At 38.0% G+C, this 23,929-nt stretch overlaps 2 protein-coding genes and 1 non-coding gene across 8 annotated transcripts in view; 1 reads left to right on the top strand and 2 right to left on the bottom strand.

Annotated features, from left to right (window-relative positions):
* Kiaa1958 (KIAA1958 ortholog) overlaps window positions 1-10,339 on the bottom strand; it is a 139,847-nt gene extending 129,508 nt beyond the window's left edge. For 4 of the 5 annotated variants that reach the window (XM_078047976.1, XM_078047973.1, XM_078047974.1 and 1 more), the window contains exon 1: window positions 10,201-10,339. The gene's annotated coding sequence lies outside the window, so the exon portion shown is untranslated. Of the gene's footprint in view, window positions 1-9,732; window positions 9,857-10,200 lie in introns of those variants that run through there. The other variant, XM_078047972.1, reaches the window with a different exon arrangement.
* Window positions 10,340-15,344: 5,005 nt separating this feature from the next.
* The window catches only part of Hsdl2 (hydroxysteroid dehydrogenase like 2), a 60,347-nt gene continuing 51,762 nt past the window's right edge, over window positions 15,345-23,929 (bottom strand). For both annotated transcript variants that reach the window (XM_005329704.4, XM_040286163.2), the window contains exon 11: window positions 15,345-16,885. In XM_005329704.4, coding sequence (XP_005329761.1) covers window positions 16,773-16,885 — 113 coding nt within the window. In that variant the 3' untranslated portion in view covers window positions 15,345-16,772. The remainder of the gene's footprint in view (window positions 16,886-23,929) is intronic.
* Window positions 22,964-23,066, top strand: LOC120890110 (U6 spliceosomal RNA). The gene has a single exon (XR_005734363.1). It is a non-coding gene; the product is annotated as a U6 spliceosomal RNA (small nuclear RNA).

The raw sequence follows: 23,929 nt of genomic DNA, 5'->3' as shown, positions 1-23,929 counted from the left end.
GATGTATAAGCATTTATCAAGCCTCTGTTGTATAAAACTTAACCAACTGGTCAAGTTACATGGTAAAAATCAAGACTCACTGGGAAGGGAGACAACATAAGATGCTAGGACATGTGATTAATTTGGGCCCAACAATGTAACATTTGACTACACACTATACTGATGGTCACTGGGCAGAGTTCAGTTCGGTGATATTATCAATACTGCTATGAACATTCTAGTACATTTATTTTGGTAAGTATATATTTTCAAGTGGAATTACAGAGCCATAAAATATGCATGTCTAACTTGAATAGATACTGACAAATAGCTTTCCAAATTGCTAGTACCAATGTAGATTACCATACCAATTTACACTTCTAATAGCAGAGCAAATTAACAGTCTACATTCTCACAGCATTTGACATTTTTTAAATTTTTCCATTTAGCTATTTTAGAGGGCACACAATGATTCTTTTCACTTTGACTTAAACTGAGTGGCCTTTATTTCTTCCTGGTGCTAGGAATTGAATCCAGGGCCTCAGCACATGTTAAGAAGTGAGCTAAGCCTCCAACACTTTTTTTTTTTTTTTTTTTTTGAGACACAGTCTTGCTATGTGACCCTGGCTGGCCTTGATCTCCTGAATTCAAATGCTTCTCCTGCCTCCTACATGAGTATACCCCAACCCCCAAATGGCCATATTTTAAAATACTTCACATAAGCAACAAAGGAGAAAAATCTTCAAACCATGAGACTAAGAAAACTAAAATACAGGCAAATCCACCTAACTTAAATATGAACAAAAGAAAAAGAATTAGTTTAACCTTATGAAAAGGCACAATGAGAAGGAAGATTAAAAAGAACCAAATAATACACCAATAACCAAAGAAGGTACATCACAAAAAAAAAAATTTTAATGGCCATAAAGCAGGGACCAGGGTTGTGGCTCAGTGGTAAAGTGCCCGCTTGCCTATCATGCATGAGGCACTGGGTTCAATCCCTAGCACCACATAAAAATAAAAATATTGTGTCCATCTACAACTAAAACATATATACATATAAAATATATGTATATATTTTTTAAATGGCCATAAAGCAGATAAGGATAATAAATTAATATTTCAAAATGAATTAAAGGAATTTAGAAAATGATAAAAGTTATGAAAGAGTAGCATAAATGAGAAACAGAAGAGTTAAAAAATTAGACTAGCTGGGGCTGCAGCAGAATGCTCGCCTAGCATGTGTGAGGCACTGGGTTCAATCCTTAGTACCACATAAAAAATAAATAAAATAAAGCCATGCTGTCCATCTACAACTACAAAAAAAAAATTAGATTAGCTAGATATACAAACAGCAATGACAGAATCCAAGATACAAAAAAAAAAAAAGGTAAACAAAACTAGAAGGAACACTAGACTTAATAGATATCATGGAAAGTACACTGAAGAGTCTTAAATACAAGTAGGGGAAAGTACAAATATAAACATAAAGCAAACACAAAAACTGAGATAAAAGGAATTTGAAGAAGGTACAGATGTAAAGACAAGCACCAAAGATCCAACGTACATATAATAGGATACCTGAAAAATAAAAATAATGAAACAATACTACAGAACTATAACTAATGAAAGTATAAAAAATATATTGAGGATAATACAATAAAATGGATTGTATTTATGGGGAAATTAATAAAGAACAGTCAACACGCAGACATATTCTAGTAAAATTATTGCCTTTAAAGATAAACAAAAAAGTACTTTTGGCATCTAGGCAAAAAAGATAGTTATTTACAAAAAAAAGAAAAAGAAAATCATGTTGGTTTAGAGTTTGAAACACATTTTACCACCGAAATATAATCAAATAAAATCTGATAAGATAAGTAATGCATACTTTCTTTCATATGTATGGAAACTAAAGCAAATAAGCAAAAAGGATGACCTCAAAGTAAAAGAAGGACTGTTAGTGTACAGGAAGGAGGTTGGGGGAGGAGGACAACAGCAGGATGGACATGATCAAAGCACTATGCATGTATGGAAAGGGCACAGTAAAACCCTCAACTTGTATAACTAATATGCATTTAAAATTATATTTTATTTTTTGAAAAGGTTCAGTCAACTATGACTAATGGACCAAATCCAGCCCACTGCCTGGTTCTAAAAATAAAATCTTCTGGAACACATAGGATACTTCATTTTCACACTTTCTATGGCTGCTCTTGGGATGCAACGACAGTTAAATAATTGTGACAGAGATCTATAACTTGAAAACTTAATTTCTGTCTGGCTTTTCTCAGAAGTTTGCCAATCCCTAGAATAAAGTACAGTATTCAAGCTACTTGATGGAAGAAAAGGTGAGTCAAGTATTTTTATTTGGCCAAACTGGCCTTTCAAGTATAAAAGCTACAAATGAACAGTTTTTCATATTGAAAGGATATTTTTCACATGAGCCATTTGTGAGGATTTGATGCACTTCAGACAAGTAAATGATTATAGGAGCTTTATCATAAGGACTTGTGTTGCACAATGAATATATTTAACTGCAGAATTAAGACTTATTACAAAGGTAACAGCTAGGGTCAAAGAGAACTGAGAAATCTTGGGGAGCAAGAACAGACTGATCTAGGAGTTTGTGAACAGAAAAAAGGATTGAGAATAACAGAGGAATCACCGAAACTTCTATGTATCTAGGGAAATGGATGGGAAAATGGATGGAAGGTGGTACCATTCACTGAGCTGGGGAGTATGAGAGAAGAACACAGATTTGGAGAAGAAGATACTATGTCAAGTTTGGGACATGTCAAATGTGAAATACTTGTGAACTACCAAATGAATATGCCTGGTTGGTAGTTGGAATCAAAAGATTCTGTATTTCAGGAGAGGCCCTATTAAATTCTCAAAAAAGGAATGAGTGAAATGACGGGATGATGTAGAACTTATATAAAAGCAGCAAAACCAATATCTGAAATAGACAATCGAAAGAAACATGTCCTCAGAATTCACAAGAAAATAGCATTTCCATTGAATTTGACCATCATGACATTGTCTAGTGTTACAAACCAATTAAGAACCTTCAACTCTAAACCATTCAAAATATTTAAAAATAATGAATATGAAAATTGAAAAACAAAATAAAACCTTTAACCATCTACTTTAATTATTTTTAATAGCATATTATTGGGTTGATCAGATTGCTCCATTTTGGGGCCTGACAATGACAAACTTCCAAGAGAGTAATGATTTATAGGCACAGAAATGTGCCATGACTATGTGCCACAACTTCTACAACTGCAAGAGTTCCCACCCTGTCTAAACCATGCCAGCACCTCCCACAGGAGACGTTACAGTCAGCCATGTGCAACCAAAAGGCGGGAATCAAAAATGCAGACATGTCAGAAGTAATTCAAAGACAGTAGAGTGCACTATTCAAGTGTTGGAGAAATATAACACACTGATGCTATGGGCATAACAAGGAGTTTAACAAGTACAACCCTACTTGGCTCAAGCATCCTGGGGAGGAACTTTGGTAAGTATGTTAACACACGAACCCAAACACTTTACCAGTTTTTTTCTAGACCCAAGGTAGAATCATGAACTAAAGTTCACAATATCACACAACAGAGACTAAAATCATCAGCTTTGCTGAGGGAACACTTCAATCTTTGAATCTGTTCCCCCCACCCACCCCCAGTTATTAGAGATCAAACTCCAGGCCTTGAACATGCTACACAAGCTCTCTATCACTGAGCTACATCCCCACCCCTTTAAAAAAAAAAAAATTATTTTGATAAAGGTCTCACTAAATTGCCAGGGCTGGCTTCCAACTTGCAATTCTCCTGTCTCAGCCTCCCAAGTAGCTAGGATTATAGGTGTGCAAAACCACACCACACCCTGCAATCTTTGAAACTTTATTTTTTTGCACAAGGCATTCTCTGAACTTGTCTGTTGTAGTTATAAAACAATGAGCAAAACAGCTATATTTTCATTTTCTATTATATACTTCTCTGCTCTGTGTTCCTTTAAAAAACAAATTTGTTGAAGATATGGGGGAAAAATACAACATAAAAGATGAAACCAGAGAAATCACACATTTGAAATGAAGTATGCATGTATATACATAAAGCAAGAAGTGGGCAGGGGACAGGTATGTTATAGGCTCAACTGCATTTTCCCCAGATTCATCTGTTCAAGTCCTAACCCCTAGCACCTCCAAATATGACATATTTGTAATAAAGGCTTTAAAAGAGGCAATTAAGGTAAGATGAAGTCACATGTGTGGAAGCTGATACACCTTTTGACTGATGTCCTTATAAAGGGAGATTAGGGCACAGCACAGGGAAACCATGTGAAGACACAGGGAAGTAATGGCATCTATTGCTGCAGTCTGGCTGGGCACAAATCACGAGCCACTGAAGCAGGAACAAACTTTATTTCTGAACTCCACCAGCACACTCCGCACACGCTCCCGGGAACTCTCCTGCACGCCACGCGGCTCCTCCAGGAACCACCAATCCGAAATCTCTCCTCTGGCACTTCCCCAACCAATGTGAACTCTTTAGGAATCCCCGGGAGAGCTCAACCGGAACTCAACAGGAACTCCCCGAGAACTCAAAAGTCATCATCTTAATAGCTTAATAGCTGGCAAGTCATCATCTTAATAGCTTAATAGCTGGCGTCACCTCTCAACCACTACTTCTGGCAAAAATGCCATGTGTCATCCCAACTCGGCTGTGGCCCTCAACAATCTACAATCCAAGACTTCAGAAGAACCCAACCCTGATGAAATCTTAATCTGATGTCTAGCCTCCAGAACTGTCAGAAAAAAAATTTGGGGGGCTGGGGTTCTAGCTAAGTGGTAGAATGCCTGCATAGCATGTGTGAGGCACTGGGTTCGACCCTTATGAACCCCATAAAAATAAAACAAATAAAATAAAGATATCATGTCCATCTACAACTAAAAATATTTTTTAAAGGAAAAGAAAAGAAATTTTTGTTGTTTAAGCCACCCAGTGTGTTAAACTTTGGTATGGCAGCCTTACCAAATGAACATAGGCTGGGGGAGGAAGTGTCCTAACTGGATAAGAATCCACAAATATTATTAACTCCATCCTAAAAATATGAATTTCCAAAATAAAATAGGTTGTTTTATAGGTGGTATTATGCCTTACCCAATGCAATCATAAAATCTAAAAATCATAACAAATATTTACAATGGAAAAAATAAGAAAAATGTGAAAGGATACAATATTTACAATTAGAAAAGGACAGAAATGGGCTGGGGATGTGGCTCAAGCGGTAGCGCGCTCGCCTGGCATGCGTGCGGCCCGGGTTCGATTCTCAGCACCACATACCAACAAAGATGTTGTGTCCGCCGAGAACTAAAAAATAAATATTAAAAATTCAAAAAAAAAAAAAAAAAAAAGAAAAGGACAGAAATATAAGCAGTGTCGGCTTTGAGGAAAATCAAGAAGATAAAGAAAATCCAACTAAAAAATAAAGACTAATTCAAAAACAATCTGGTCAAGCGAGAGAAATTAATGGGGACAAATTTGGATAATTCTCTGGAATTAAAGAATTGTGTTTTAATATTTGAGCCAAGAGAATCCTTAATGATTAACAAACAAAAAAATTTCAGACATCAAGTCAAAAGACATTTACAAAAGGTTTTAGTGAAATTCGGTTTTTTGATAAGTTTCTTTTCTTCCTTTTTTTTTTTTAAACAAACATTTAATAGTTATTAGCAATTCCACACATACTACTTTGGACCTTCACCCGAGAATGATAGAAGCTATAGATCTCAACAGAAGAGTCGGGTAGAGATGAAAGATATTCTCTAACTTGGAACTACAATAAGGGAAACCTGTTCCTTGGTGCCAGGCCCATAAAAGTTCAGACAAATCAGAAGTAAAAAAAAAAAAAAAAAAGGCTAGAGTACAAATGTATCATTTTATGGTGAGATTTTTAATGTTTTTAAAAGTTTCCTTAATGTTTTAATGTCAATATTTTTAAAGTTACATTTCACCTAAAGTTGTACAATTTTTTCCTTTTGAGATATATATTGCTTCCCTTTCAGTGTAAAAATATTACTGATATCACACCATCCCTTTGTTTTCTATAGTATTTGCATGAATGATAACATGTTTCTGAAATATATCCTCTTTGTCACTAGTGCCATTAGCATTAACAGTACAAAATATTGAAAAAGCTCTCCAACTGTTTAAGTGTAAGACTTTGCAAAACAAACTTGAATGCTGCTGTATAATTCTCTGGAAAAGCCTATTAAACTTTGTTGGCACTGGATACAAAATAAAATTTCAAAATTTGCATTTTCAGTACTTTTGCTTTCTTGACCTTTATTTGAATTTGAGACTAAGCTTTACCAAACAACAGAATTTACACAGTAACTAGCCAACCACAGTCCTCATTATGGAATCTATGCAGTGCATTTGTTACCTAGGAAACAGACCAGAGCCCAGGCAGAGTGCAATTTCAGTCTAGCAAAAGAATTCTCCAATCATGCTGGTAAATAAAGTCCATAAATCAACTAATCAGAAGCAAAGTCAGGAAGTATCACATAAGAGTTAAGCTCTATGGAAACTTTTTTAAAGAAAAAAGAGAAACCTGTGGGGCTTCTTTGGGCAACTATGTAGATCTCTTAAGTAAATATTATGAGCAGGTTTCTTTACAAACACAAACTGTCATAAAATAAACTGTTCAAAATAAATGGCTTCTCTCCAATCTTCAGCTTCTCTATTTTTGACAGTATTTAAAAGAAAAAGCTTCTTTGGAGCCAGCCTCATACATCTGGTACCAGAATATTAATCCAAGAATGAATTCTGCATTTTCAGCAAGCAGCCTGGGCTCTTGCTGTTTTTAAACAATGCAGGTTAAAAGAAGCTGGAATAAGAGTTGACTTCCACACCTCTCAGGTCAGAACTGCTTCCCCATCCTATAAAAACAACATGAAAAAAGGACTTGAAAGCCAAAGATCTATTACAAAGACAAAACTGTTACTTTCCAGTTTTCTATTTGATTATTACCAATACTAGCACTAATCATTTGATGGTTCCAGTTATCAAAGTGGCTATTTTTAAAGTATCCTTTAATGATATCGGCAATATATTGGTAATTAACAAAGAAGAAAATGCCAGAAAGATCTATGGATTTAAAAGCTGATAAAACCTAATTGCAGGGGCTGGGGATATGGCTCAAGTGGTAGCACGCTCGCCTACCATGCATGAGGCACTGGGTTCGATTCTCGGCACCACATAAAAATAAAAATAAAGATATTGTGTCCACCTAAAACTGAAAAATAAATATTTTTTAAAAATGTAACTGCGGACAGCTTAGTGTTGTCTTAAAAATCTGATGTCAGCTGTATTTTAAAATCCAATTTTACACAAATCCAAAATTTTCTGGAAATATTATTTATTTATAAAAATGTAAAAAGCAAGGGGCTGGGGATGTGGCTCAAGCGGTAGCGCGCTCGCCTGGCATGCTTGTGGCCCGGGTTCGATCCTCAGCACCACATACCAACAAAGATGTTGTGTACGCCGAGAACTAAACAATAAATATTTAAAAAAAAAAAAAAAAGCAACAGGAAAAAAATTGACCTGTGAAAAATGGAAGATATGGCTAGGGTTGTGGCTCAGTGGTAGAGTGCTTGCCTAGCACCCATGAGGCACTGGGTTCAATCCCCAGTACCACATAAAAATAAAAAATAAAGATACTGTGTCCACCTAAAAATAAAAAATAATTTTTAAAAAAAGGAAGATAATTTATATCCCTTCCTGAACACCAATTACCAAATGGGAAATAAGTTGAATGTATGTAATATTTTCTAGAATGTTTCACACAAACACCTAAAACAGTATTTACATATCAATAAAAAAAAACAAACTAAAAACTAGATATTATCTTTTAGGCCACATAAAGGCACTATAGTGCTGATCAAGAAGACTGTCAGGCGCAACTACAATTTCCCAAACCAATTCTCAATACAGGCCACACTTTGTTAATGTTTAGTTTACACAGTGACTCTTTGTTAAATCTTATCACTACCACTGACAGTCTGGTAAATGCATAAAAAAGCAATTCAATTTGTTAGCTTATCTTTTCTAGTACTTCAACCAGCTTAAGAGCAGAATTCTGAGAATGGTCTAGAACTCCCTTCCACAATTCATGATAAAGCCACACATAATTTTAGTATCTCTCCTCTTTGGACTATTCATAATGTAAAGAGGTGTGGGAAGAACATTGGTCAAGGGCCCTACCAGAGCCACTCATTAAGCTCTGTGCAGAGTTTAAGTTCATTTGCCTAATCTAAACAGAAAGTCACAGCAAGATGTATAAAATTTGATCACCTCAAAGAGGTTTGCTGGGTCATTGTTCCATGAAGCCTATTCTGGGTTTTAAGTAAAGTGTGTATAAATGTACAGTCAGGCATTTAAAAAATGAGTCATGATGATAATATTAATCTATTAACGTAATTGGGGCAGAACTGAGGATAAAATTTTCTCCTAGAAAAAGATCACTATTTTAGGCATATTAAACTTTGGTATACTAACAAAAATTAGTTTGCCTAAATAAAAATGCATTAAATTGTATTTTTCTGATTAATTTCTTCACCTTACTTGATGGAAATTTAAATAACAAGTATATTTCTACTTTTTTCCCTTCAAGTTTAGATGATAATGCTTTTCTGCAAAGAAACTCCACTTGCTCCAAATGCCTATACCTATAATTGTCCAATTTTGCTTCTCAAAACTGCTTTTTAAAAAAAAATCTCCTTGGTAACTGTCAGTTTTAAGTTTGTCGATATGAATTCTCATATAGTAAAAGAAAAAAGTTTCCAGAACTAAGCATCAGATTGAGATTAATATAAAGATAAAACTCCACACCTACATTAAAAATCTGAATCCGTCAAATTCATTTTCTGGATGCTTACTGAACTTCATTTATTATTTCAGCATCTACAAATATATAGCAACTGTTTACAAAACAACTTAGCCATCTAAGAGATCAGAAATATCACCCTACGGTACTTTTCAAAATACTATACATAACAACTTCATCTTTGGTTATATTCACAGAATATATAAATGCAGTCAATAAAATAAGGGAAGTATAATCACAGGGGGAAAAACTCAATTCTAATATTCACGTTCTCCCCATATGTGAAAGATCTCATATCTTCAACCAGTGAAGGGAGGATTTTTAGCCTAAACAGAAGACTAGAACCTTGCTTATTGCACTCCAATATAACCCCCACCATGGAGGCTGTCACTACCTGTCTCGTCTGTAACAGTACCATATTCTCATGTTGATCCTAACTCTGTGTGTGTGTGTGTGTGTGTGTGTGTGTGTGTGTGTGTGTGTGTGTGTGTGGCGGGAAGGGGGGGATGGACAAAACTTTACTCCAAAACTTCAAAACAAAAACAGAAATGTAATCGTAAAAATCATAATCACACTCATTTTTCCAAGTATCAATCTAACCTTTTTCAAAAAATTGGCTACAGAAAGCCAAAAGCAGTCTGTGATTTGGGTCTTATTTTGATTTGATGTTGGTCGCCCAACCTCCTCCTACCCGGGGGACGACGTTCCTTGATATATTTGATAACAAACACAAATCACTGTGCGCAGCCTCAGATGGGGGTGGGGGACGGAAGAGCCTTTCGGAGAAAGCCCTCCTCCGTTAGAAACAATAAATAAGGGAGCGCAGCGGTGCACGTTCCTTCACACACGCCCCAAACGCACCTCGGCGAGCCTCCGCGGAGGGAAACAAGTCCGACGAAGCCCTGAACCACCTCTCTTTCTCCATGACCATCTCGGACTTGGAAAGTAGGAGGGCAGACCTTCTTCTCCTCCTTCCCGCCCTGCTTCCCACCTCCTCAGACCCGCGAGCAGGAGCAGGGAGCCAGACCCCAGCAGCGCGCCCGCGGCGGCCACGGGAGATGCCAGGCGCTTGGCCCGGGAAACGCCGCCGCCCGCTCGCGAGCGTTCCCGCCCGCCCGGTCTCCGCCCCCAGATCCAGCACCCCGAGCCCGCGGCCGCCGACGTCCGGCTGCGCGGGTCTGTGCCCTCGCTCCGGCCTCGCTGCCCCAGAGGAGACAAAAGGAGGGTTCAGCCGGGTCACTGCGCGGCCGCCCCCACACAAAGGGGCTCCCTGCCCGGGTCGTCGCGTCGGCGCGCTAGTCCCCGCCCCGCGCGCGGGTTCTCACCCACCTGCAGGTGTCTGTGCGTCTGTCCATAGGAACGCGGGCGGCTGGGGGCCTGCGGGAGCCGGGCAGCCCCGGCTGGACGGGGCGGGACGGAGGGGAGGGGGCAGGAGGGCGGCCGGAGGGCCGGGCACCGAAGGCAAGTGGAACGAAGAAAGCGCCCGCGGGCGGCGGAAGGCGGTGCTGGCGGGGGGTACGGGCGCCAGCCTGGCTCGGCCACCAGCGTGCGCCGCTCCTCGCGCCCCGGGCTCCGCGCGCCCGGCTCGGAGCGCGGGGGGCGGGGCGCGGGCGGGGCGGGGCCGGGCGCGGGGCGGGGGCTCGGACCCCGGGCTCCAGCCGGCACCGGAAGCGCGCCGTGGTCGGCGAGACCCACAGGAAGTGTGTAACGACACCTCCTACGACGTGCACCGCGCTCGCAGGAGTCGCTGCCCGGAGGTGGTGCGGACCGACCGTCCTGCAGCACACACGCGCGCTTGCCGGAAAGGTTTGGGACAACCCGTCGTACGCGCGCGGGAGTTGGTTCCCACCGCCCAGACAGGTGTGGGAGCCACGTTCTGAGGTGCCCAGCCCCGCCGCCGTCACACACCGCGGGCCTGAGGTCCCTGCTGTCTTCTAGTGCCTCACACCCCAACCTAAAGCAGGGAGCTGACAGAACCTGCCCCGTTCGTGACGTGCGTGGCACCTGTTATGAAGCACTGAGTAGAGTCCTCTCCACACCCAGGGATGTGCCGGAACACTTCTGTCCGACGTCCTACCACACAGTTTACCGTCACTGATGCCCCGTGGAGATGTCTGACATTCACCTGTGACACACCTATCCCACCCAGGGACGGGGACTGTTTAGTAGCATCTAAAGCTCACACCAACTAATGTTAGAGCACCCCAGGGACACCAGACCACTCTCACGGGACCGGGCACAAGAAAGGCAAGATTGGACCTTTATTTTAACTAACAAAACACTTCCACAGCACTTACCAAGAACTTAATATTAATTTATTTAAATCTAAGAACTCTAGGAAGTGGGTGCTGTTAGCATTACCATTTTTTGAATAAGGAAACTGAGGCCTAGAAAAATTAAGAAATCTGTTCAAGATCATATAGAAAGTAGCTAGAGGGGAAGAAAAAAAAAAAGTAGCTAGAGGAACCCAGATTCATCCCAGGCAATCAAGCTCTAGAGTCTATGCTCTTAATTCCCATTATATTCACAACTCTATCTTCAAAACAATAATGTTTGCAATATGCAACATTTGCAATATGTTTGATGAACCTTATGTGATGCCCACATCTTAGCCTCACTCCATCTAGTACAGTAAAGCCTTAGTTACTCCTACCTTTAAGGTAGGTAATGGAAGAGTATGACTGAACAAAAGAGAAAGAATCCAAGGTCATCCCAAATCTGGACAGCTAGCTTGCACTGCCCCGTTAGTAAATTATCTTATATGTCAGCCCTTCTCAATCTGGAGCCCATTCAGGTTAATAATACCATCCCATATCAACACCCTTCCTGGGCTAGAGTGAATGAAATTAATGTGTTAATGTTTTTGATACTTTTGAACAAAAAACAAACACAAATCTCATAGTTAATTGCTACATATTCCAAAGATGTGATCCTGTGGAGAAATTGGAACCCTTGTGTACTATTGATGAAAATGTGAGAAGGTACAGCCACTACGCAAAACAGTATGGAGGGGCCTCAAAAAATTATAAATAGAATCACTGTATGATCCAGTGAATCTCACTTCTGAATATATCCAAAAGAACTGAAGGAGGGGCTGGGATTGGGCGGGACCCAGGTTCAATCCTCAGCACCACATAAAAATAAAGGCATTGTGTTGTGTCCATCTACACCTAAAAAAGAAAAGTAAATATTAAACAAAAAAAGAAAAAGAACTGAAGGCAAGGTCTTAAGAGTTGTCAGCACCCTATGTTCACTGCAGCATTATATACAATACCCAAGAGGTAGAAGCCACCCTGCCAGATGCGTGGAATGGATAAAGAAAATGTGATTTATATTTATAATAAAATATTATTCAGTGCTAAAAATAGGAAATCTGTCACATGCTATAACATGGAGAACTTGGAAGACCATTGAGTGAAATAAGTCATTATATATATGCAGCTGAGACCACACACTCACATGCACCTGCCCAACTCTTGTTTTAATTTCGTTTTTTCTTTAATTTTTTTCCCGTGTGCTAGGTAGGTATGGAACCGAGGTCCTTGAGCAAGCACTCTACCACCGAGCCACATCCCCAGTCCCATGGCTTCTAATTTGGTCTTAAAGTCTCTCTATAGAGTGATCACAGCTGAAATGGCCACCTATTTTAGGAGAGTCCTGACCAGGGGAAATTTAGGTTCAAGTGTGTTAGTAGATAAGACATAATGGGGCTGGGGATGTGGCTCAAGCAGTAGCGCGCTCGCCTGGCATTCGTGTGGCCTGGGTTCTATCCTCAGCACCACATTCAAACAAAGATGTTGTGAGCGCCGAAAACTAAAAAATAAATATTAAAATTCTCTCTCTCTCTCTCTCTCTCTCTCTCTCTCTCCTCTCTCTTAAAAAAAAGACATAATGAGGTGAAAACAAAATGGATGAAACACAAATTTATTACTCCCAGATTCCAGGAAAGTCAGAAGTGCTGACAGACTGTCATGAAGTCTGGGGGCAGGAAGCAGCTCGTTGAAGCAGGTAAAGAAGAAAAAGATGAGAGGTTGAGAAAAGTGAAATTATAGGACTACGCATTTATTAAGGACTACGGGCATTATGTCCTAGACTTTCTGAGGGAGTTATGAATTGGCTGGTTTAAAGAAAATACTTGCAAAAAGGGAGAATTTATTAACAGAACTCTGGTATTGACTATTAAGTTTTATCGTGGCCAGCAGCTGTGGGATACCTTGGGTTTGGGGTCACTGGGATGAGGGAAAAGTTGGTTATATCACAAACTACCACACAGGGAGAGGAGGTTTTAACTAGGTCAAAGATGACAGGGTACAACTGGGTTCCAGATAACTTATATCAGGCCTAAAAATGGGTATCTAAGCAGCAACTGTATTAAATTAATGGCACTGCCCCAATGCTATGACACTGTCAGCTTTTCATCACTGTGACCAAAATGCCTGACAAGAACAAGTTAAAGGGGCTGGGGATGTGGCTCAAGCGGTAGTGTGCTCACCTGGCATGCGTGAGGCCGGGGTTAGATCCTCAGCACCACATACAAACAAAGATGTTGTGTCCACCGATAAATAAAAAATAAATATTAAAAAATTCTCTCTCTCTCTCCCTCTCTCACTCTTTAAAAAAAAAAAAAAGAACAAGTTAGAGAAGGAAAAGTTTAATGCGTCTTATAGAAGAAAAGGTTGGCTCTGATCTACATATTGTGGGGTTGGGCTCCAAATTCCTTAATAGGACACCCATAGCACAAGAGTTAATAAGAATCAACAAATGGGACTTAAACTAAAAAGTTTTTTCTCAGCAAGAGAAACAATAAGAGAGGTAAATAGGGAGCCTACATCATGGGAACAAATTTTTACTCCTCACACTTCAGATAGAACCCTAATATCCAGAGTATACAAAGAACTCAAAAAATTAAATGATAAGAAAACAAATAACCCAATCAACAAATGGGCCAAAGACCTGAACAGACATTTCTCAGAGGAGGACATACAATCAATCAACAAGTACATGAAAAAATGCTCACCATCTCTAGCAGTCAGAGAAATGCAAATCAAAACCACCCTAAGATACCATCTCACTCCAGTAAGATTGGCAGCCATTATGAAGCCAAACAACAAGTGCTGGCGAGGATGTGGGGAAAAGGGTACTCTTGTACATTGCTGGTGGGACTGCAAATTGGTGCGGCCAATTTGGAAAGCAATATGGAGATTCCTGGGAAAGCTGGGAATGGAACCACCATTTGACCCAGCTATTGCCCTTCTTGGACTATTCCCTGAAGATCTTAAAAGAGCATACTACAGGGATACTGCCACATCGATGTTCATAGCAGCACAATTCACAATAGCTAGACTGTGGAGTCAACCCAGATGCCCTTCAATAGATGAATGGATAAAAAAAAATGTGGCATTTATACACAATGGAGTACTACGCAGCACTAAAAAATGACAAAATCATGGAATTTGCAGGGAAATGAATGGCACTAGAGCAGATTATGCTAAGTGAAGCTAGCCAATCCCTAAAAAACAAATGCCAAATGTCTTCTTTGATATAATGAGAGCAACTAAGAACAGAGCAGGGAGAAGAGCAGGAGGAAAAGATTAACATTAAACAGAGACATGAGGTGGGAGGGAAAGGGAGAGAAAAGGGAAATTGCATGGAAATGGAAGGAGACCCTCATTGTTATACAAAATTACATATAAGAGGTTGTGAGGGAAATGGGAAAAAAAAGGAGAGAAATGAATTACAGTAGATGGGGTAGAGAGAGAAGATGGGAGAGGAGGGGAGGGGAGATAGTAGAGGAAAGGAAAGGCAGCAGAATACAACAGTTACTAATATGGCATTATGTAAAAATGTGGATGTGTAACTGATGTGATTCTGCAATCTTTGTAATGTTTTGAACAACCAATAAAAAAAAAAAAAGAATACAGCTGAGCCGATATAGGGTTGACCGTGAACACCAAACAGTAAATTTATTGACCAAATTATTTTTCAGAAATTAATTGAAAATTTCTTTTTTCTTTTCTTTCTTTCTTTTTCTTTCTTTTTTTTTTTGTAGAAGGCAGGCAAAGGAAGGAAGGAAGAAGGAAGGAAGGGAGGAAGGGAGGGAGGGAGGGTGGGTGGGTGGGATAGATGAATAAAAAGGAAATACACAAAAACCAAAACTACCCTGAAACAAAAAGAAAAGCACTTTTATACCATTTCAGGGACTTGACTAATGACCCCAGTGTGTCATCTGAGATGGAGCGTGAAGGCTGCAGTCTCTCTGAAGGCTGTGATACAAATCGGAGGGAGCTTGCTTTAAACATCAGTGCGTATCCACCGGCACCCCGTGGTATAGGCATCCACTTCTTGCATTCTTCGTCTGACCTAAGCAATCTATAGGTGTTATTGTTTTGTGTGTGTGCGTGTGAATTCTCAAAGCTTTAGAAGGGAAAGCAATAAATTGTTTTCCAAAAATAAAATAAACTGAAGCAAAATAATACAAAAAAAAAGAGAAGGAAAAGTTTATTTGGGCTTATGGTTTCAGAGATTCAATTTATGGTTGGTCAACTCCATTGCTGTGAGCCTGAGGTGAAGTAGAACGTCATAGCAGAAAGGTATGGCAGAAGAAAACTGCTCAGCCCATGGCAGCTGAGAAACAGGAAGAGCAAGGAGCCAGGGACAAAATATAACCTCAAAGGCACACCCCCGTGACCTACTTCCTCCAACCACAACCACACCCCACCTGCCCACAATTACCATCATATAGCCCAACCAAATTATCAATCCATCAAATGGACTGATCCACTGGTGAGGTTATAGCTCTCATAATCTACAATCATTTCACCTCTGAACATTCCTGCATTGCCTAACACCTGAGCTTTTCTAGGGACATTAAAAATCCAAACCATAAGAAACATGGATGAACCTTAAAAACATACTAAGGAAAAATTAGTCACAAAAGGTCCTACATGATTCCATTTATATGAAATATCCAGATCAGGCAAATCAATAGCAAAAGAAAGTAGGGTTTTTTTTTTAACGTATCTTAAATAGAATACATACTGCAATTAGTTGAATTACATTAATATTTTCCCGAAGATTACTATATCTGAAAAGCTAGTTAACAAAATGAAAAACTTTATTCCATTAGCTTTTACAAGCAGTATTTATTAAGCAGTTTACTTGTGTGAAAAGCAGATATTTTCTATAAAATTAGCTTATAAAAATCCAAAACATTAAGATTTACATTAGTATACAATCCAAAATTTAAAATTTTAACACAAATTAGCTTCAATTTATATCAGAAGAAGCTTTGTAAATGATCAATTTTACTGCTTTATCCTGATTGGTTGTTCATAATATGTACTTTTCTTACTAGAAGACAATGAAAGAGATATAAGGCTCAGAGGAAAACCCCTCAAAATATAGAAAACAGAATGTCTTGGAAATCTACTTAGTGAAGTCTATATTTGATTGGCTACCTGGTTTTGTTTTGTTTTGATTTTTAAGTAGCTATACCATTTTCGTACTTTTGTTTTTTTCAGCACTGGCAATTGCACCCAGGTAGTGTTCTACCACTGAGCTATATCTGCAACTCCTTTTTATTTTGGGACAGCCTCTTGCTAAATTGCCCAGGCTAGCCTCAAACTTATGGTCCTCCTGCTTCAGCCTCCCAAGTTACTGGGATTATAGGCATGAGCCATTGCACCCATTAGGCTAAAGCTTTCAGTTCGATTTTGAGTCTTATAGAATCTATATTTTTCCAGAATAGACATGCACATTTTTAACATACAATAGGGAAGACAACAACATTAGATTTTTAATTGTTGAGGTTTTTTTTTTTTTTTTTGATTTTTGGTTTTTTCTTTTTTTTTTTTTTTTTTTTACTTTTTATGCGTAGCAGTCAACATTTTTGTTCTTTGCCATCACAGTCTGGAATTCATCTGATTCATTAGTTTCTCCAATTTGATTGCTAGGGCCATGTTTCCTTTAATCTTCAATTTTCCTGACATGAATGCCACTGTTGGTTTTAGTTTTCCTAAAATGAAAAAATGAGAGAGGTAAGCAACTATTTAGTGCCCTTAGGGATGTATCACTTCAAGAATATGAATCATAAAAAGACTTTCTTTTGAGTTCTAAAACTCTCAGAAGCATAGAAATTTCTATTACAGCCTTTTATATCAGTATCTAGGGAATTTCAATTCCTAGATTTATATGTTAACAAAATCCTATAACACAAGAGGTAATGTAAAAAATATCAACAATCAGCAAAGATTATGACAAAAAGCTGAAGATGGAATATTTAAACATCCTCTAGTAGTTCTACACTAAAAGAAACATGATGGGGCAGGGATTGTAGCTCAGTGATAGAGGGCTCGCCTGGCATGCATGATGCTCTGGGTTCAATCCTCAGCACCACATATAAATAAATAAAAAATAAAGTCCATCAGCAACAACAACAACAACAAAAAAGAAGTAAAAGAAACAGAGTCCAAGTAAATTCTGGTAAACAAATACTATCATTGTTTAATTTTCCAATCTATTATAGTTTATTACACTTTTAGACTTTTCGACATTTAAATTCGGGTAATTAAATAGTGTAAATGCATAAAACATTTTAAGTGACCATTAAATATAATATATGGACACAGAAGTATGTGCTAATATTATTTCAATACTAGAAATAGAAATGCCACAGTATTTAAAAAATGTGAGTGTTAAAACACATGAACAAAGGGATGAACCGTAGCTAATAAAGAAGATAACAAATATTAGCTCTGTGGAGAGAAGGAGCTATCTTTTTTTGTGGGGATGAGGACGGGATACTGGGGATTGAACTCAGGAGCACTCAACCACTAAGCCAGATCCCTAGCCCTATTTTGTATTTTATTTAAAGACAGGGTCTCACTGAATTGCTTAGGGCCTTGCCTTTGCTGAGGCTGGCTTTGAACATGCAATCCTCCCGCCTCAGTCTCTGGAGCCACTGGGATTACAAGTGTGCACCACTCCACCCGGCTAGGAGCTTTGTTTTTTATCTGCTATTTTATTCCAGTGTCACTCACAGTCTGGCATACAGTGGAATTCATGAAAAGAACTGAGACTCAGGAGAGGATTTTGACTTGCCCAAGGTCACATATTGTGTATGTAGAACTCATTTACGATTTCCTGCCTTATTGTATGCCAGTTTATATGTTGCTCATATGTCCTAGAAGACAAGCTACATGTCCATGCATTAGTTGCTCACCCCACCCTCCACCCAGGTACCACATACAGTGTACAGGTTAATGTATTTTGTACATCTATTAGTAGACGCCTTTAAATTATTCTAAATAAGGGTTACAAACCCTCATAAATTGGTTACAGATGGAAAGAATCAAGTCCCCTTCTTTTTTGAGCTGTGCCTCTCTAAAAGAAAATGTTAAAACATGTAAACTTATAAATAATAGAAAGAATAACACTGACTTACATGGAAGATACTGAAAGGTCTTTATTCTTTGAAGAAACAAGAACAGCCCCTCCAAAAACTTACAAACTCTACCATCTGGGCAACTGTGCTCACTGCTCTGCCACTCTATAATATAGTGAAGTCCATCAATACATAACACAGCTTCCAATCAGCTTTATAAAACTTTGTCCATAGATGAATGGATATCATGAGACCAAAAAAAAAAAAAAAAGCAAAAACATAGATAAAGGCAACTGAAAGAGGAAGAATGCATGTGCAGAAGAAAGAAAACTAAAACAAGCAAAGGAGACCAGAAGCACAGGAAAGATGGGAAAAAAGAGGCGGGGATGAACAAAGGAAGGGGAAAAAGGGAGGGCAAAGAGAAAACCAAAGATAGTAAGAGATGGGAAGAGGTGAGTGGAGCAGAGTGAGGAAGAGAAGAAAGGAGGCAGCCAAAGAAGAAAACCATTGGAAAACAAAAGTGAAGTCTTGAAAATTAAAGTTTTGATTCTTAATATTAAAATGCAATAGAAAGTAAGTTGATCTCCTGGAAAGTAAAATAAGTTATACAATAGAAGAAAATGATGATGAAATCACATCTAACCTTTTCTTCAGAAACATCAAAGAAATACTATAAGAACATTTCAAGGACCCAAGCACCCAGGAGAGTCAGAAAAAAAGACCAGGCCACCTTGAATCACTGTGAAATTCTGGAACACCACAAAGATGAATCTGATTCACTTTCAGAAAGGGCAAGATTAAGAACAAGAATAGGATCAAATTCTCAACTGTAATCTTAGAAGATGGGAGTCAAAGCTTCAAAATTCTAAGAGAAAGTGAATTTCAACTCAGATGTCTCTACCAGGCCAATCAATCAAGGTTGTTAGTAGAATAAAAACAGCTTTAGAGACATATAAAAAGTACCTCAAACATATCCTCTCACATAGCTAGAGGAGAACATGTGTCGCCATAATAAAAATGTAAACCTAAGAAAGAAGACACGAAATCCTGGAAATAAATTCAATGTTGAGGAGTTAACTGAACTTCTAAGACAACAGCTGTGGAGCAGCTTGTAGATCTACAGTTCACGCTGGAACATGAAGACAAAGGGCTCCAGGAAAAAGTAGCCTGAAGGACAGTCTGACACATCTGACAACAGAGCAACTGCATCAAGTAGTTGTCAGGGGGAAAGCCCTGGGATGATCATAGGAAGGCTTTGCTAAGTACGAATGTGTCCCTCCAAATTCCGTATCCTGAAGCCCCAACACCAGTGGGACGGTGTCAGGAGGTGGGGTTTGTGGGAGTTAATTAGGTTTAGATGAACATTTGAGGGTAGAAATTCCATGAGAGAATTAGTGCCCTTATATAAAGGGGTAACAATTCAGTAGCATTTAAATAGTCACAACATTGTTCACAACCACTGTATCTTCCTAGTTCCAAAACATCTTCTTTATCCCAAAAGGAAACCCTATATGGATTTCACATCAGTAATTCCTTCTCTCTCCAGACCCTGACAAATACCAATTAACTGTTTCCAGAGACTTACCTACTCTAGATATTTTATACAAAGGATTCACACAACATGAGATCTTTAGTGTTTCACTTCTTTCACTTAGTGTAATGTTTTCAAGGTTCATCCATGTTGGATGAACTTCCTTTTTATGGTTGAAGGTTATTCCATTGTATATAGTGTATACATAGCACAAGTTGTTCATTGATCTGTTGATGGACATTCGGGTTGTTCTACCTTTTGGTTACTGTGAATGGAACCTTTGTGAGCAACACATGTGCCTTTATTTATTTATTTATCGAGTGTCTATTTTCAAATCTTTTTAAGAGTAGAAATAATGAACCACATGCTGATTATATATTTAGATTTACCTATACATTTACAAGTTTAACTAAACCCATATATCTTAAGGTCAACTGATCTTCAACAAGAGTGCCAAGACCATTCAATGAGGGGAAGAACTGCCTATTCAATGGTTTTGGGATAACTGGATATGATATTCAAAAGAATGAAACCACTGGAAGCTACTGGAAAATGTGTATCAAACCATATATAAATTTAATTCAAAATGGATTGTAGACTTAAATCAGAGTTAAAACTAAAAATTCTTAGAAGAAAATTTAGTGTTAAATATTTAACCTTGAGTTTGGCAAAGATTCTTAAATATGACACAAAAAGCAGAAGCAACAAAAGAAAAAATATATAAACTGGTGTTTATCAAAATAAAAACTTTAGCTAGGTGTGGTTGGTTGTACATGCCTATTAATTCCAACGACTCAGAAGACTGAGGCAGACGGATCACAAAAGCAAAATCATCCTGGGAACTTAGCAAGATCCTATCTCAAAAAATAAAATAAAAGGGCTAGGATACAGTTGAGTGGCACAGCACTAGCCACTCAACTCATGTAGAAAGCCCTAGGTTCAATCCCCAGCACTGCTAATAAATAAATAAAAATTTAAAAATATTTGCTTCAAAATATTCATCAAAAAGTGAAAAGATGGGCTAGGGTTGTAGCTTAGTGGTAGAGAGCTTGCCTAGTATATTCGAGGCCCTGGGTTCAAGCACCTGCCCCCAACCTGGGGGGCAGAAACAAATACACAAATAAACGGCTACATTTCCAATCCTAAACCTGCCTACCCTGCCTTTCTGCAAAAGCACAATAAAGGCTCTTGCTCACATTTAAAAAGAAAAAAAAAAAGAAAGTGAAAAAAAAACTACAAAAAAATGGGAGAAAGTATTTGCAAATCACACTTTTGTAAATATACAAAGAATTCTTAAGACTCAATAACAAAAAGATAAATAACCTGGGCTGGGATGTAGCTTGGTGGTAAAGAGCTTGCCTAGCATGTGCAAGACCTTAGGTTCAATACCCAGCACCATAAAAAGAAAAGAAACAAGATGACAACCCAATTTAAAGATGAAGATGAGAGAAAAAGAAAGTTATACATACGACCAATAAACACATGAAAAAATGGAAAACGTTAGGTATTATTAGCTACTATGTAAATGCAAATCAAAACTACCAGAAGCAATTTCATATCCATTAGGATGGCAATAACAAAAAAAAATAAACAAAAACCCCATAAAATTAAAAAATAATAGGTGCTGATGAGGGCAAGGGTATGAAGAAACAGAAACCCTTATGCATTGCTAATGGAAATGTAAATAGTACAGCCCCTTTGAAAAACAGTTTGGCAATTCTTTGAAAACTTAAATGTAGAATTACTATATGACCCAGCAATTCCACTTTGGGGAAGAGACCTATCACAAACGTCCACACAAAAACTTGCCTATGAATGTTTGTAGGAGCATTATTCCTAACAAACAGTAGAAACAAACTAATTGTCTGTCTGCAGATGAATGGATAAACAAATTGTGGTCTATTCATACAATGGAATTTTACTCAGCCATAAAAAGAAATGAAGTGCTGATGCATGCTACAGCTTGGATGAACCTCAAAAACATTATGCTAGGTGAGAGAAGCCAGATGCAAAAGATCACATATTATATGACTCTATTTATATGAAATAGCCACAAAATGTAAATGAGTGGAGAAAGAAAGCAGATTAGTGGTTGCCAGGAGGAGGCAGGAATGGGTAGTGATTACTTAAATGGTTCAAGGTGTCTTCTGGGGTGGTGAAGAAGTCCTGAAACTACAGAAGTGCTGGTAGCATTGTGAAGGCTTTAAATGTCATGGATCATTTCAAAATGGTTGATTGCATGTGTGAATTGCACTTCCTTTAAAAAGAGAGAGAGAGAGAGAGAGAGAGAGAGAGAGAGAGAGAGAGAGAGAGAAAGAGAGATTGAAGTACTAAAATATGCTATCTCAAGGATGAAACCTGAAAACATTGTAAAACTAAGTGAAAGAGATCAGTCACAAAAGATCCCATATTAAGTAATCCTATTCATATCTAGGGAAAGAAAGTTGATTAGTGGTTGTTTAGAGCTAGAGGTGGGGTTAGAGAGATAGGGTATGAGGTGTTTTTTGTTTTGTTTTGTTTTGTTTTTTTGGTGATGAAAGTGTTCAAAAAGCAACTGTGACAAACAACCAAATTATAAATCTTTAAATGGGTGAAATGTGTGAGTATATGAATTACACCTTGATGAAGTCATTAAAATCAAAGCTACTGACATATAACAAGATACTGAATTAGTAATTTAAAATCTTCCCACAAAATCTGAGCTCCAAATGGCTTCACAAATTAATTTACAGGATACTAAATCAATACACAAAAATTAATTATATTTATGTGCATCAGGAACAGGTAATTCAAAAATAAAATTAACAAAACAATTCCATACACAATAACATAAAAAAGAATAAAATGCTTAGGGGAAACAACAACCATACTGGAAAAAATCATATCAAAGACTTTATTAAAACTAAACACTTTTGTAATATAAAATATACTACTATGAAAATGAAAAGACAAACCACAGACTGGGAAAGAGTATTTGATAAGGAACATATATCCAGAATTTATAAATACTCCTACTACTGAAAATAAAAAGACAATCTTGATTTCTTCTAATTCAATAATAAAAAGAACTCAATTTAGAAAGGAGCAAACTGTATGGATAGTTCACCAAATATACTATAAAACATAGGAAAGGATGTTCAACATAATTATTAAGGTTATCCAAGTTAAATGTAAGTTAATGCTCCCTTCGGACGCACATGTATAAAATTGGAATGATATAGAGAAGATTACCAATGGCTCCTGCACTAGGATGACATGCAAATTTATTTGTTCCATATTTAACAAATAAAAATAAAAAACCTATATGACATACTACTACATACCTACTGAAATGCCTATAATAAAAAAGATAATCATAAGTGTTGGTGAGAGTGGGGCTGGGGTCATGTGACTCAGTGGTAGAGCACTTGCCTAGCACATATGAGGCCCTGGGTTCCATCCGCAGCACCACATAAAAATAAACAATAAAATAAAGGTATTGTGTCCAACTACAACTAAAAAATAAATATTAGAAAAAAAAAAGTGTTGGTGAGAATGTGGAGAAATTGGAACCTTCATACACTGTTGTAAGAAATGTAACAATGGTGCAGCCACTTTACCAGTTTGGTTGTTTCTTTTCTTTATTATTTTTTTTTAATAACTTTGTTTATTTTTTTAGTGGTGCTGAGGATTGAACCAAGTGCTTCACACAGGCTAGGCAGGCGCTCTACTACTGAGCTACAACCCCAGCCCTTGGTTGTTTCTTAAAAAGTTAAATCAACTTACCATATAACCCAATGAAATTCAAAGAGGAATGAAAATATACATCCATACAAATACATGTATGATGATATTCAGAGTAGCAATATTCATAACAATCAAAAACTTGAAACAATTCAAATGTCCATCAGCTGGTTAAGGGTATAAACAGTGTGAGGACAGAGATAGAGCTCTACAACAGAATGCTATTCACCCATAAGAAGGAAGTGAACTGCTGAGACATGCTACAACACAGATGGCTGACTCTCAAAAGCCTTATGCTAAGTGAAAGAAGCCAGGTGCAAAAGACTTCAAACTTTCTGATTCCATTTATACAAAATATCTGTAGAGACAGAGAACAATAGTGTTTGGCTGGCTGAGGGCGGGTGGAGTACAGTGGAAATAGG

Source organism: Ictidomys tridecemlineatus, chromosome 4 (genome assembly GCF_052094955.1).
Source record: "Ictidomys tridecemlineatus isolate mIctTri1 chromosome 4, mIctTri1.hap1, whole genome shotgun sequence".
Classification (NCBI taxonomy): domain Eukaryota; kingdom Metazoa; phylum Chordata; class Mammalia; order Rodentia; family Sciuridae; genus Ictidomys; species Ictidomys tridecemlineatus.
This window is presented reverse-complemented; position numbering and strand designations above follow the sequence as displayed.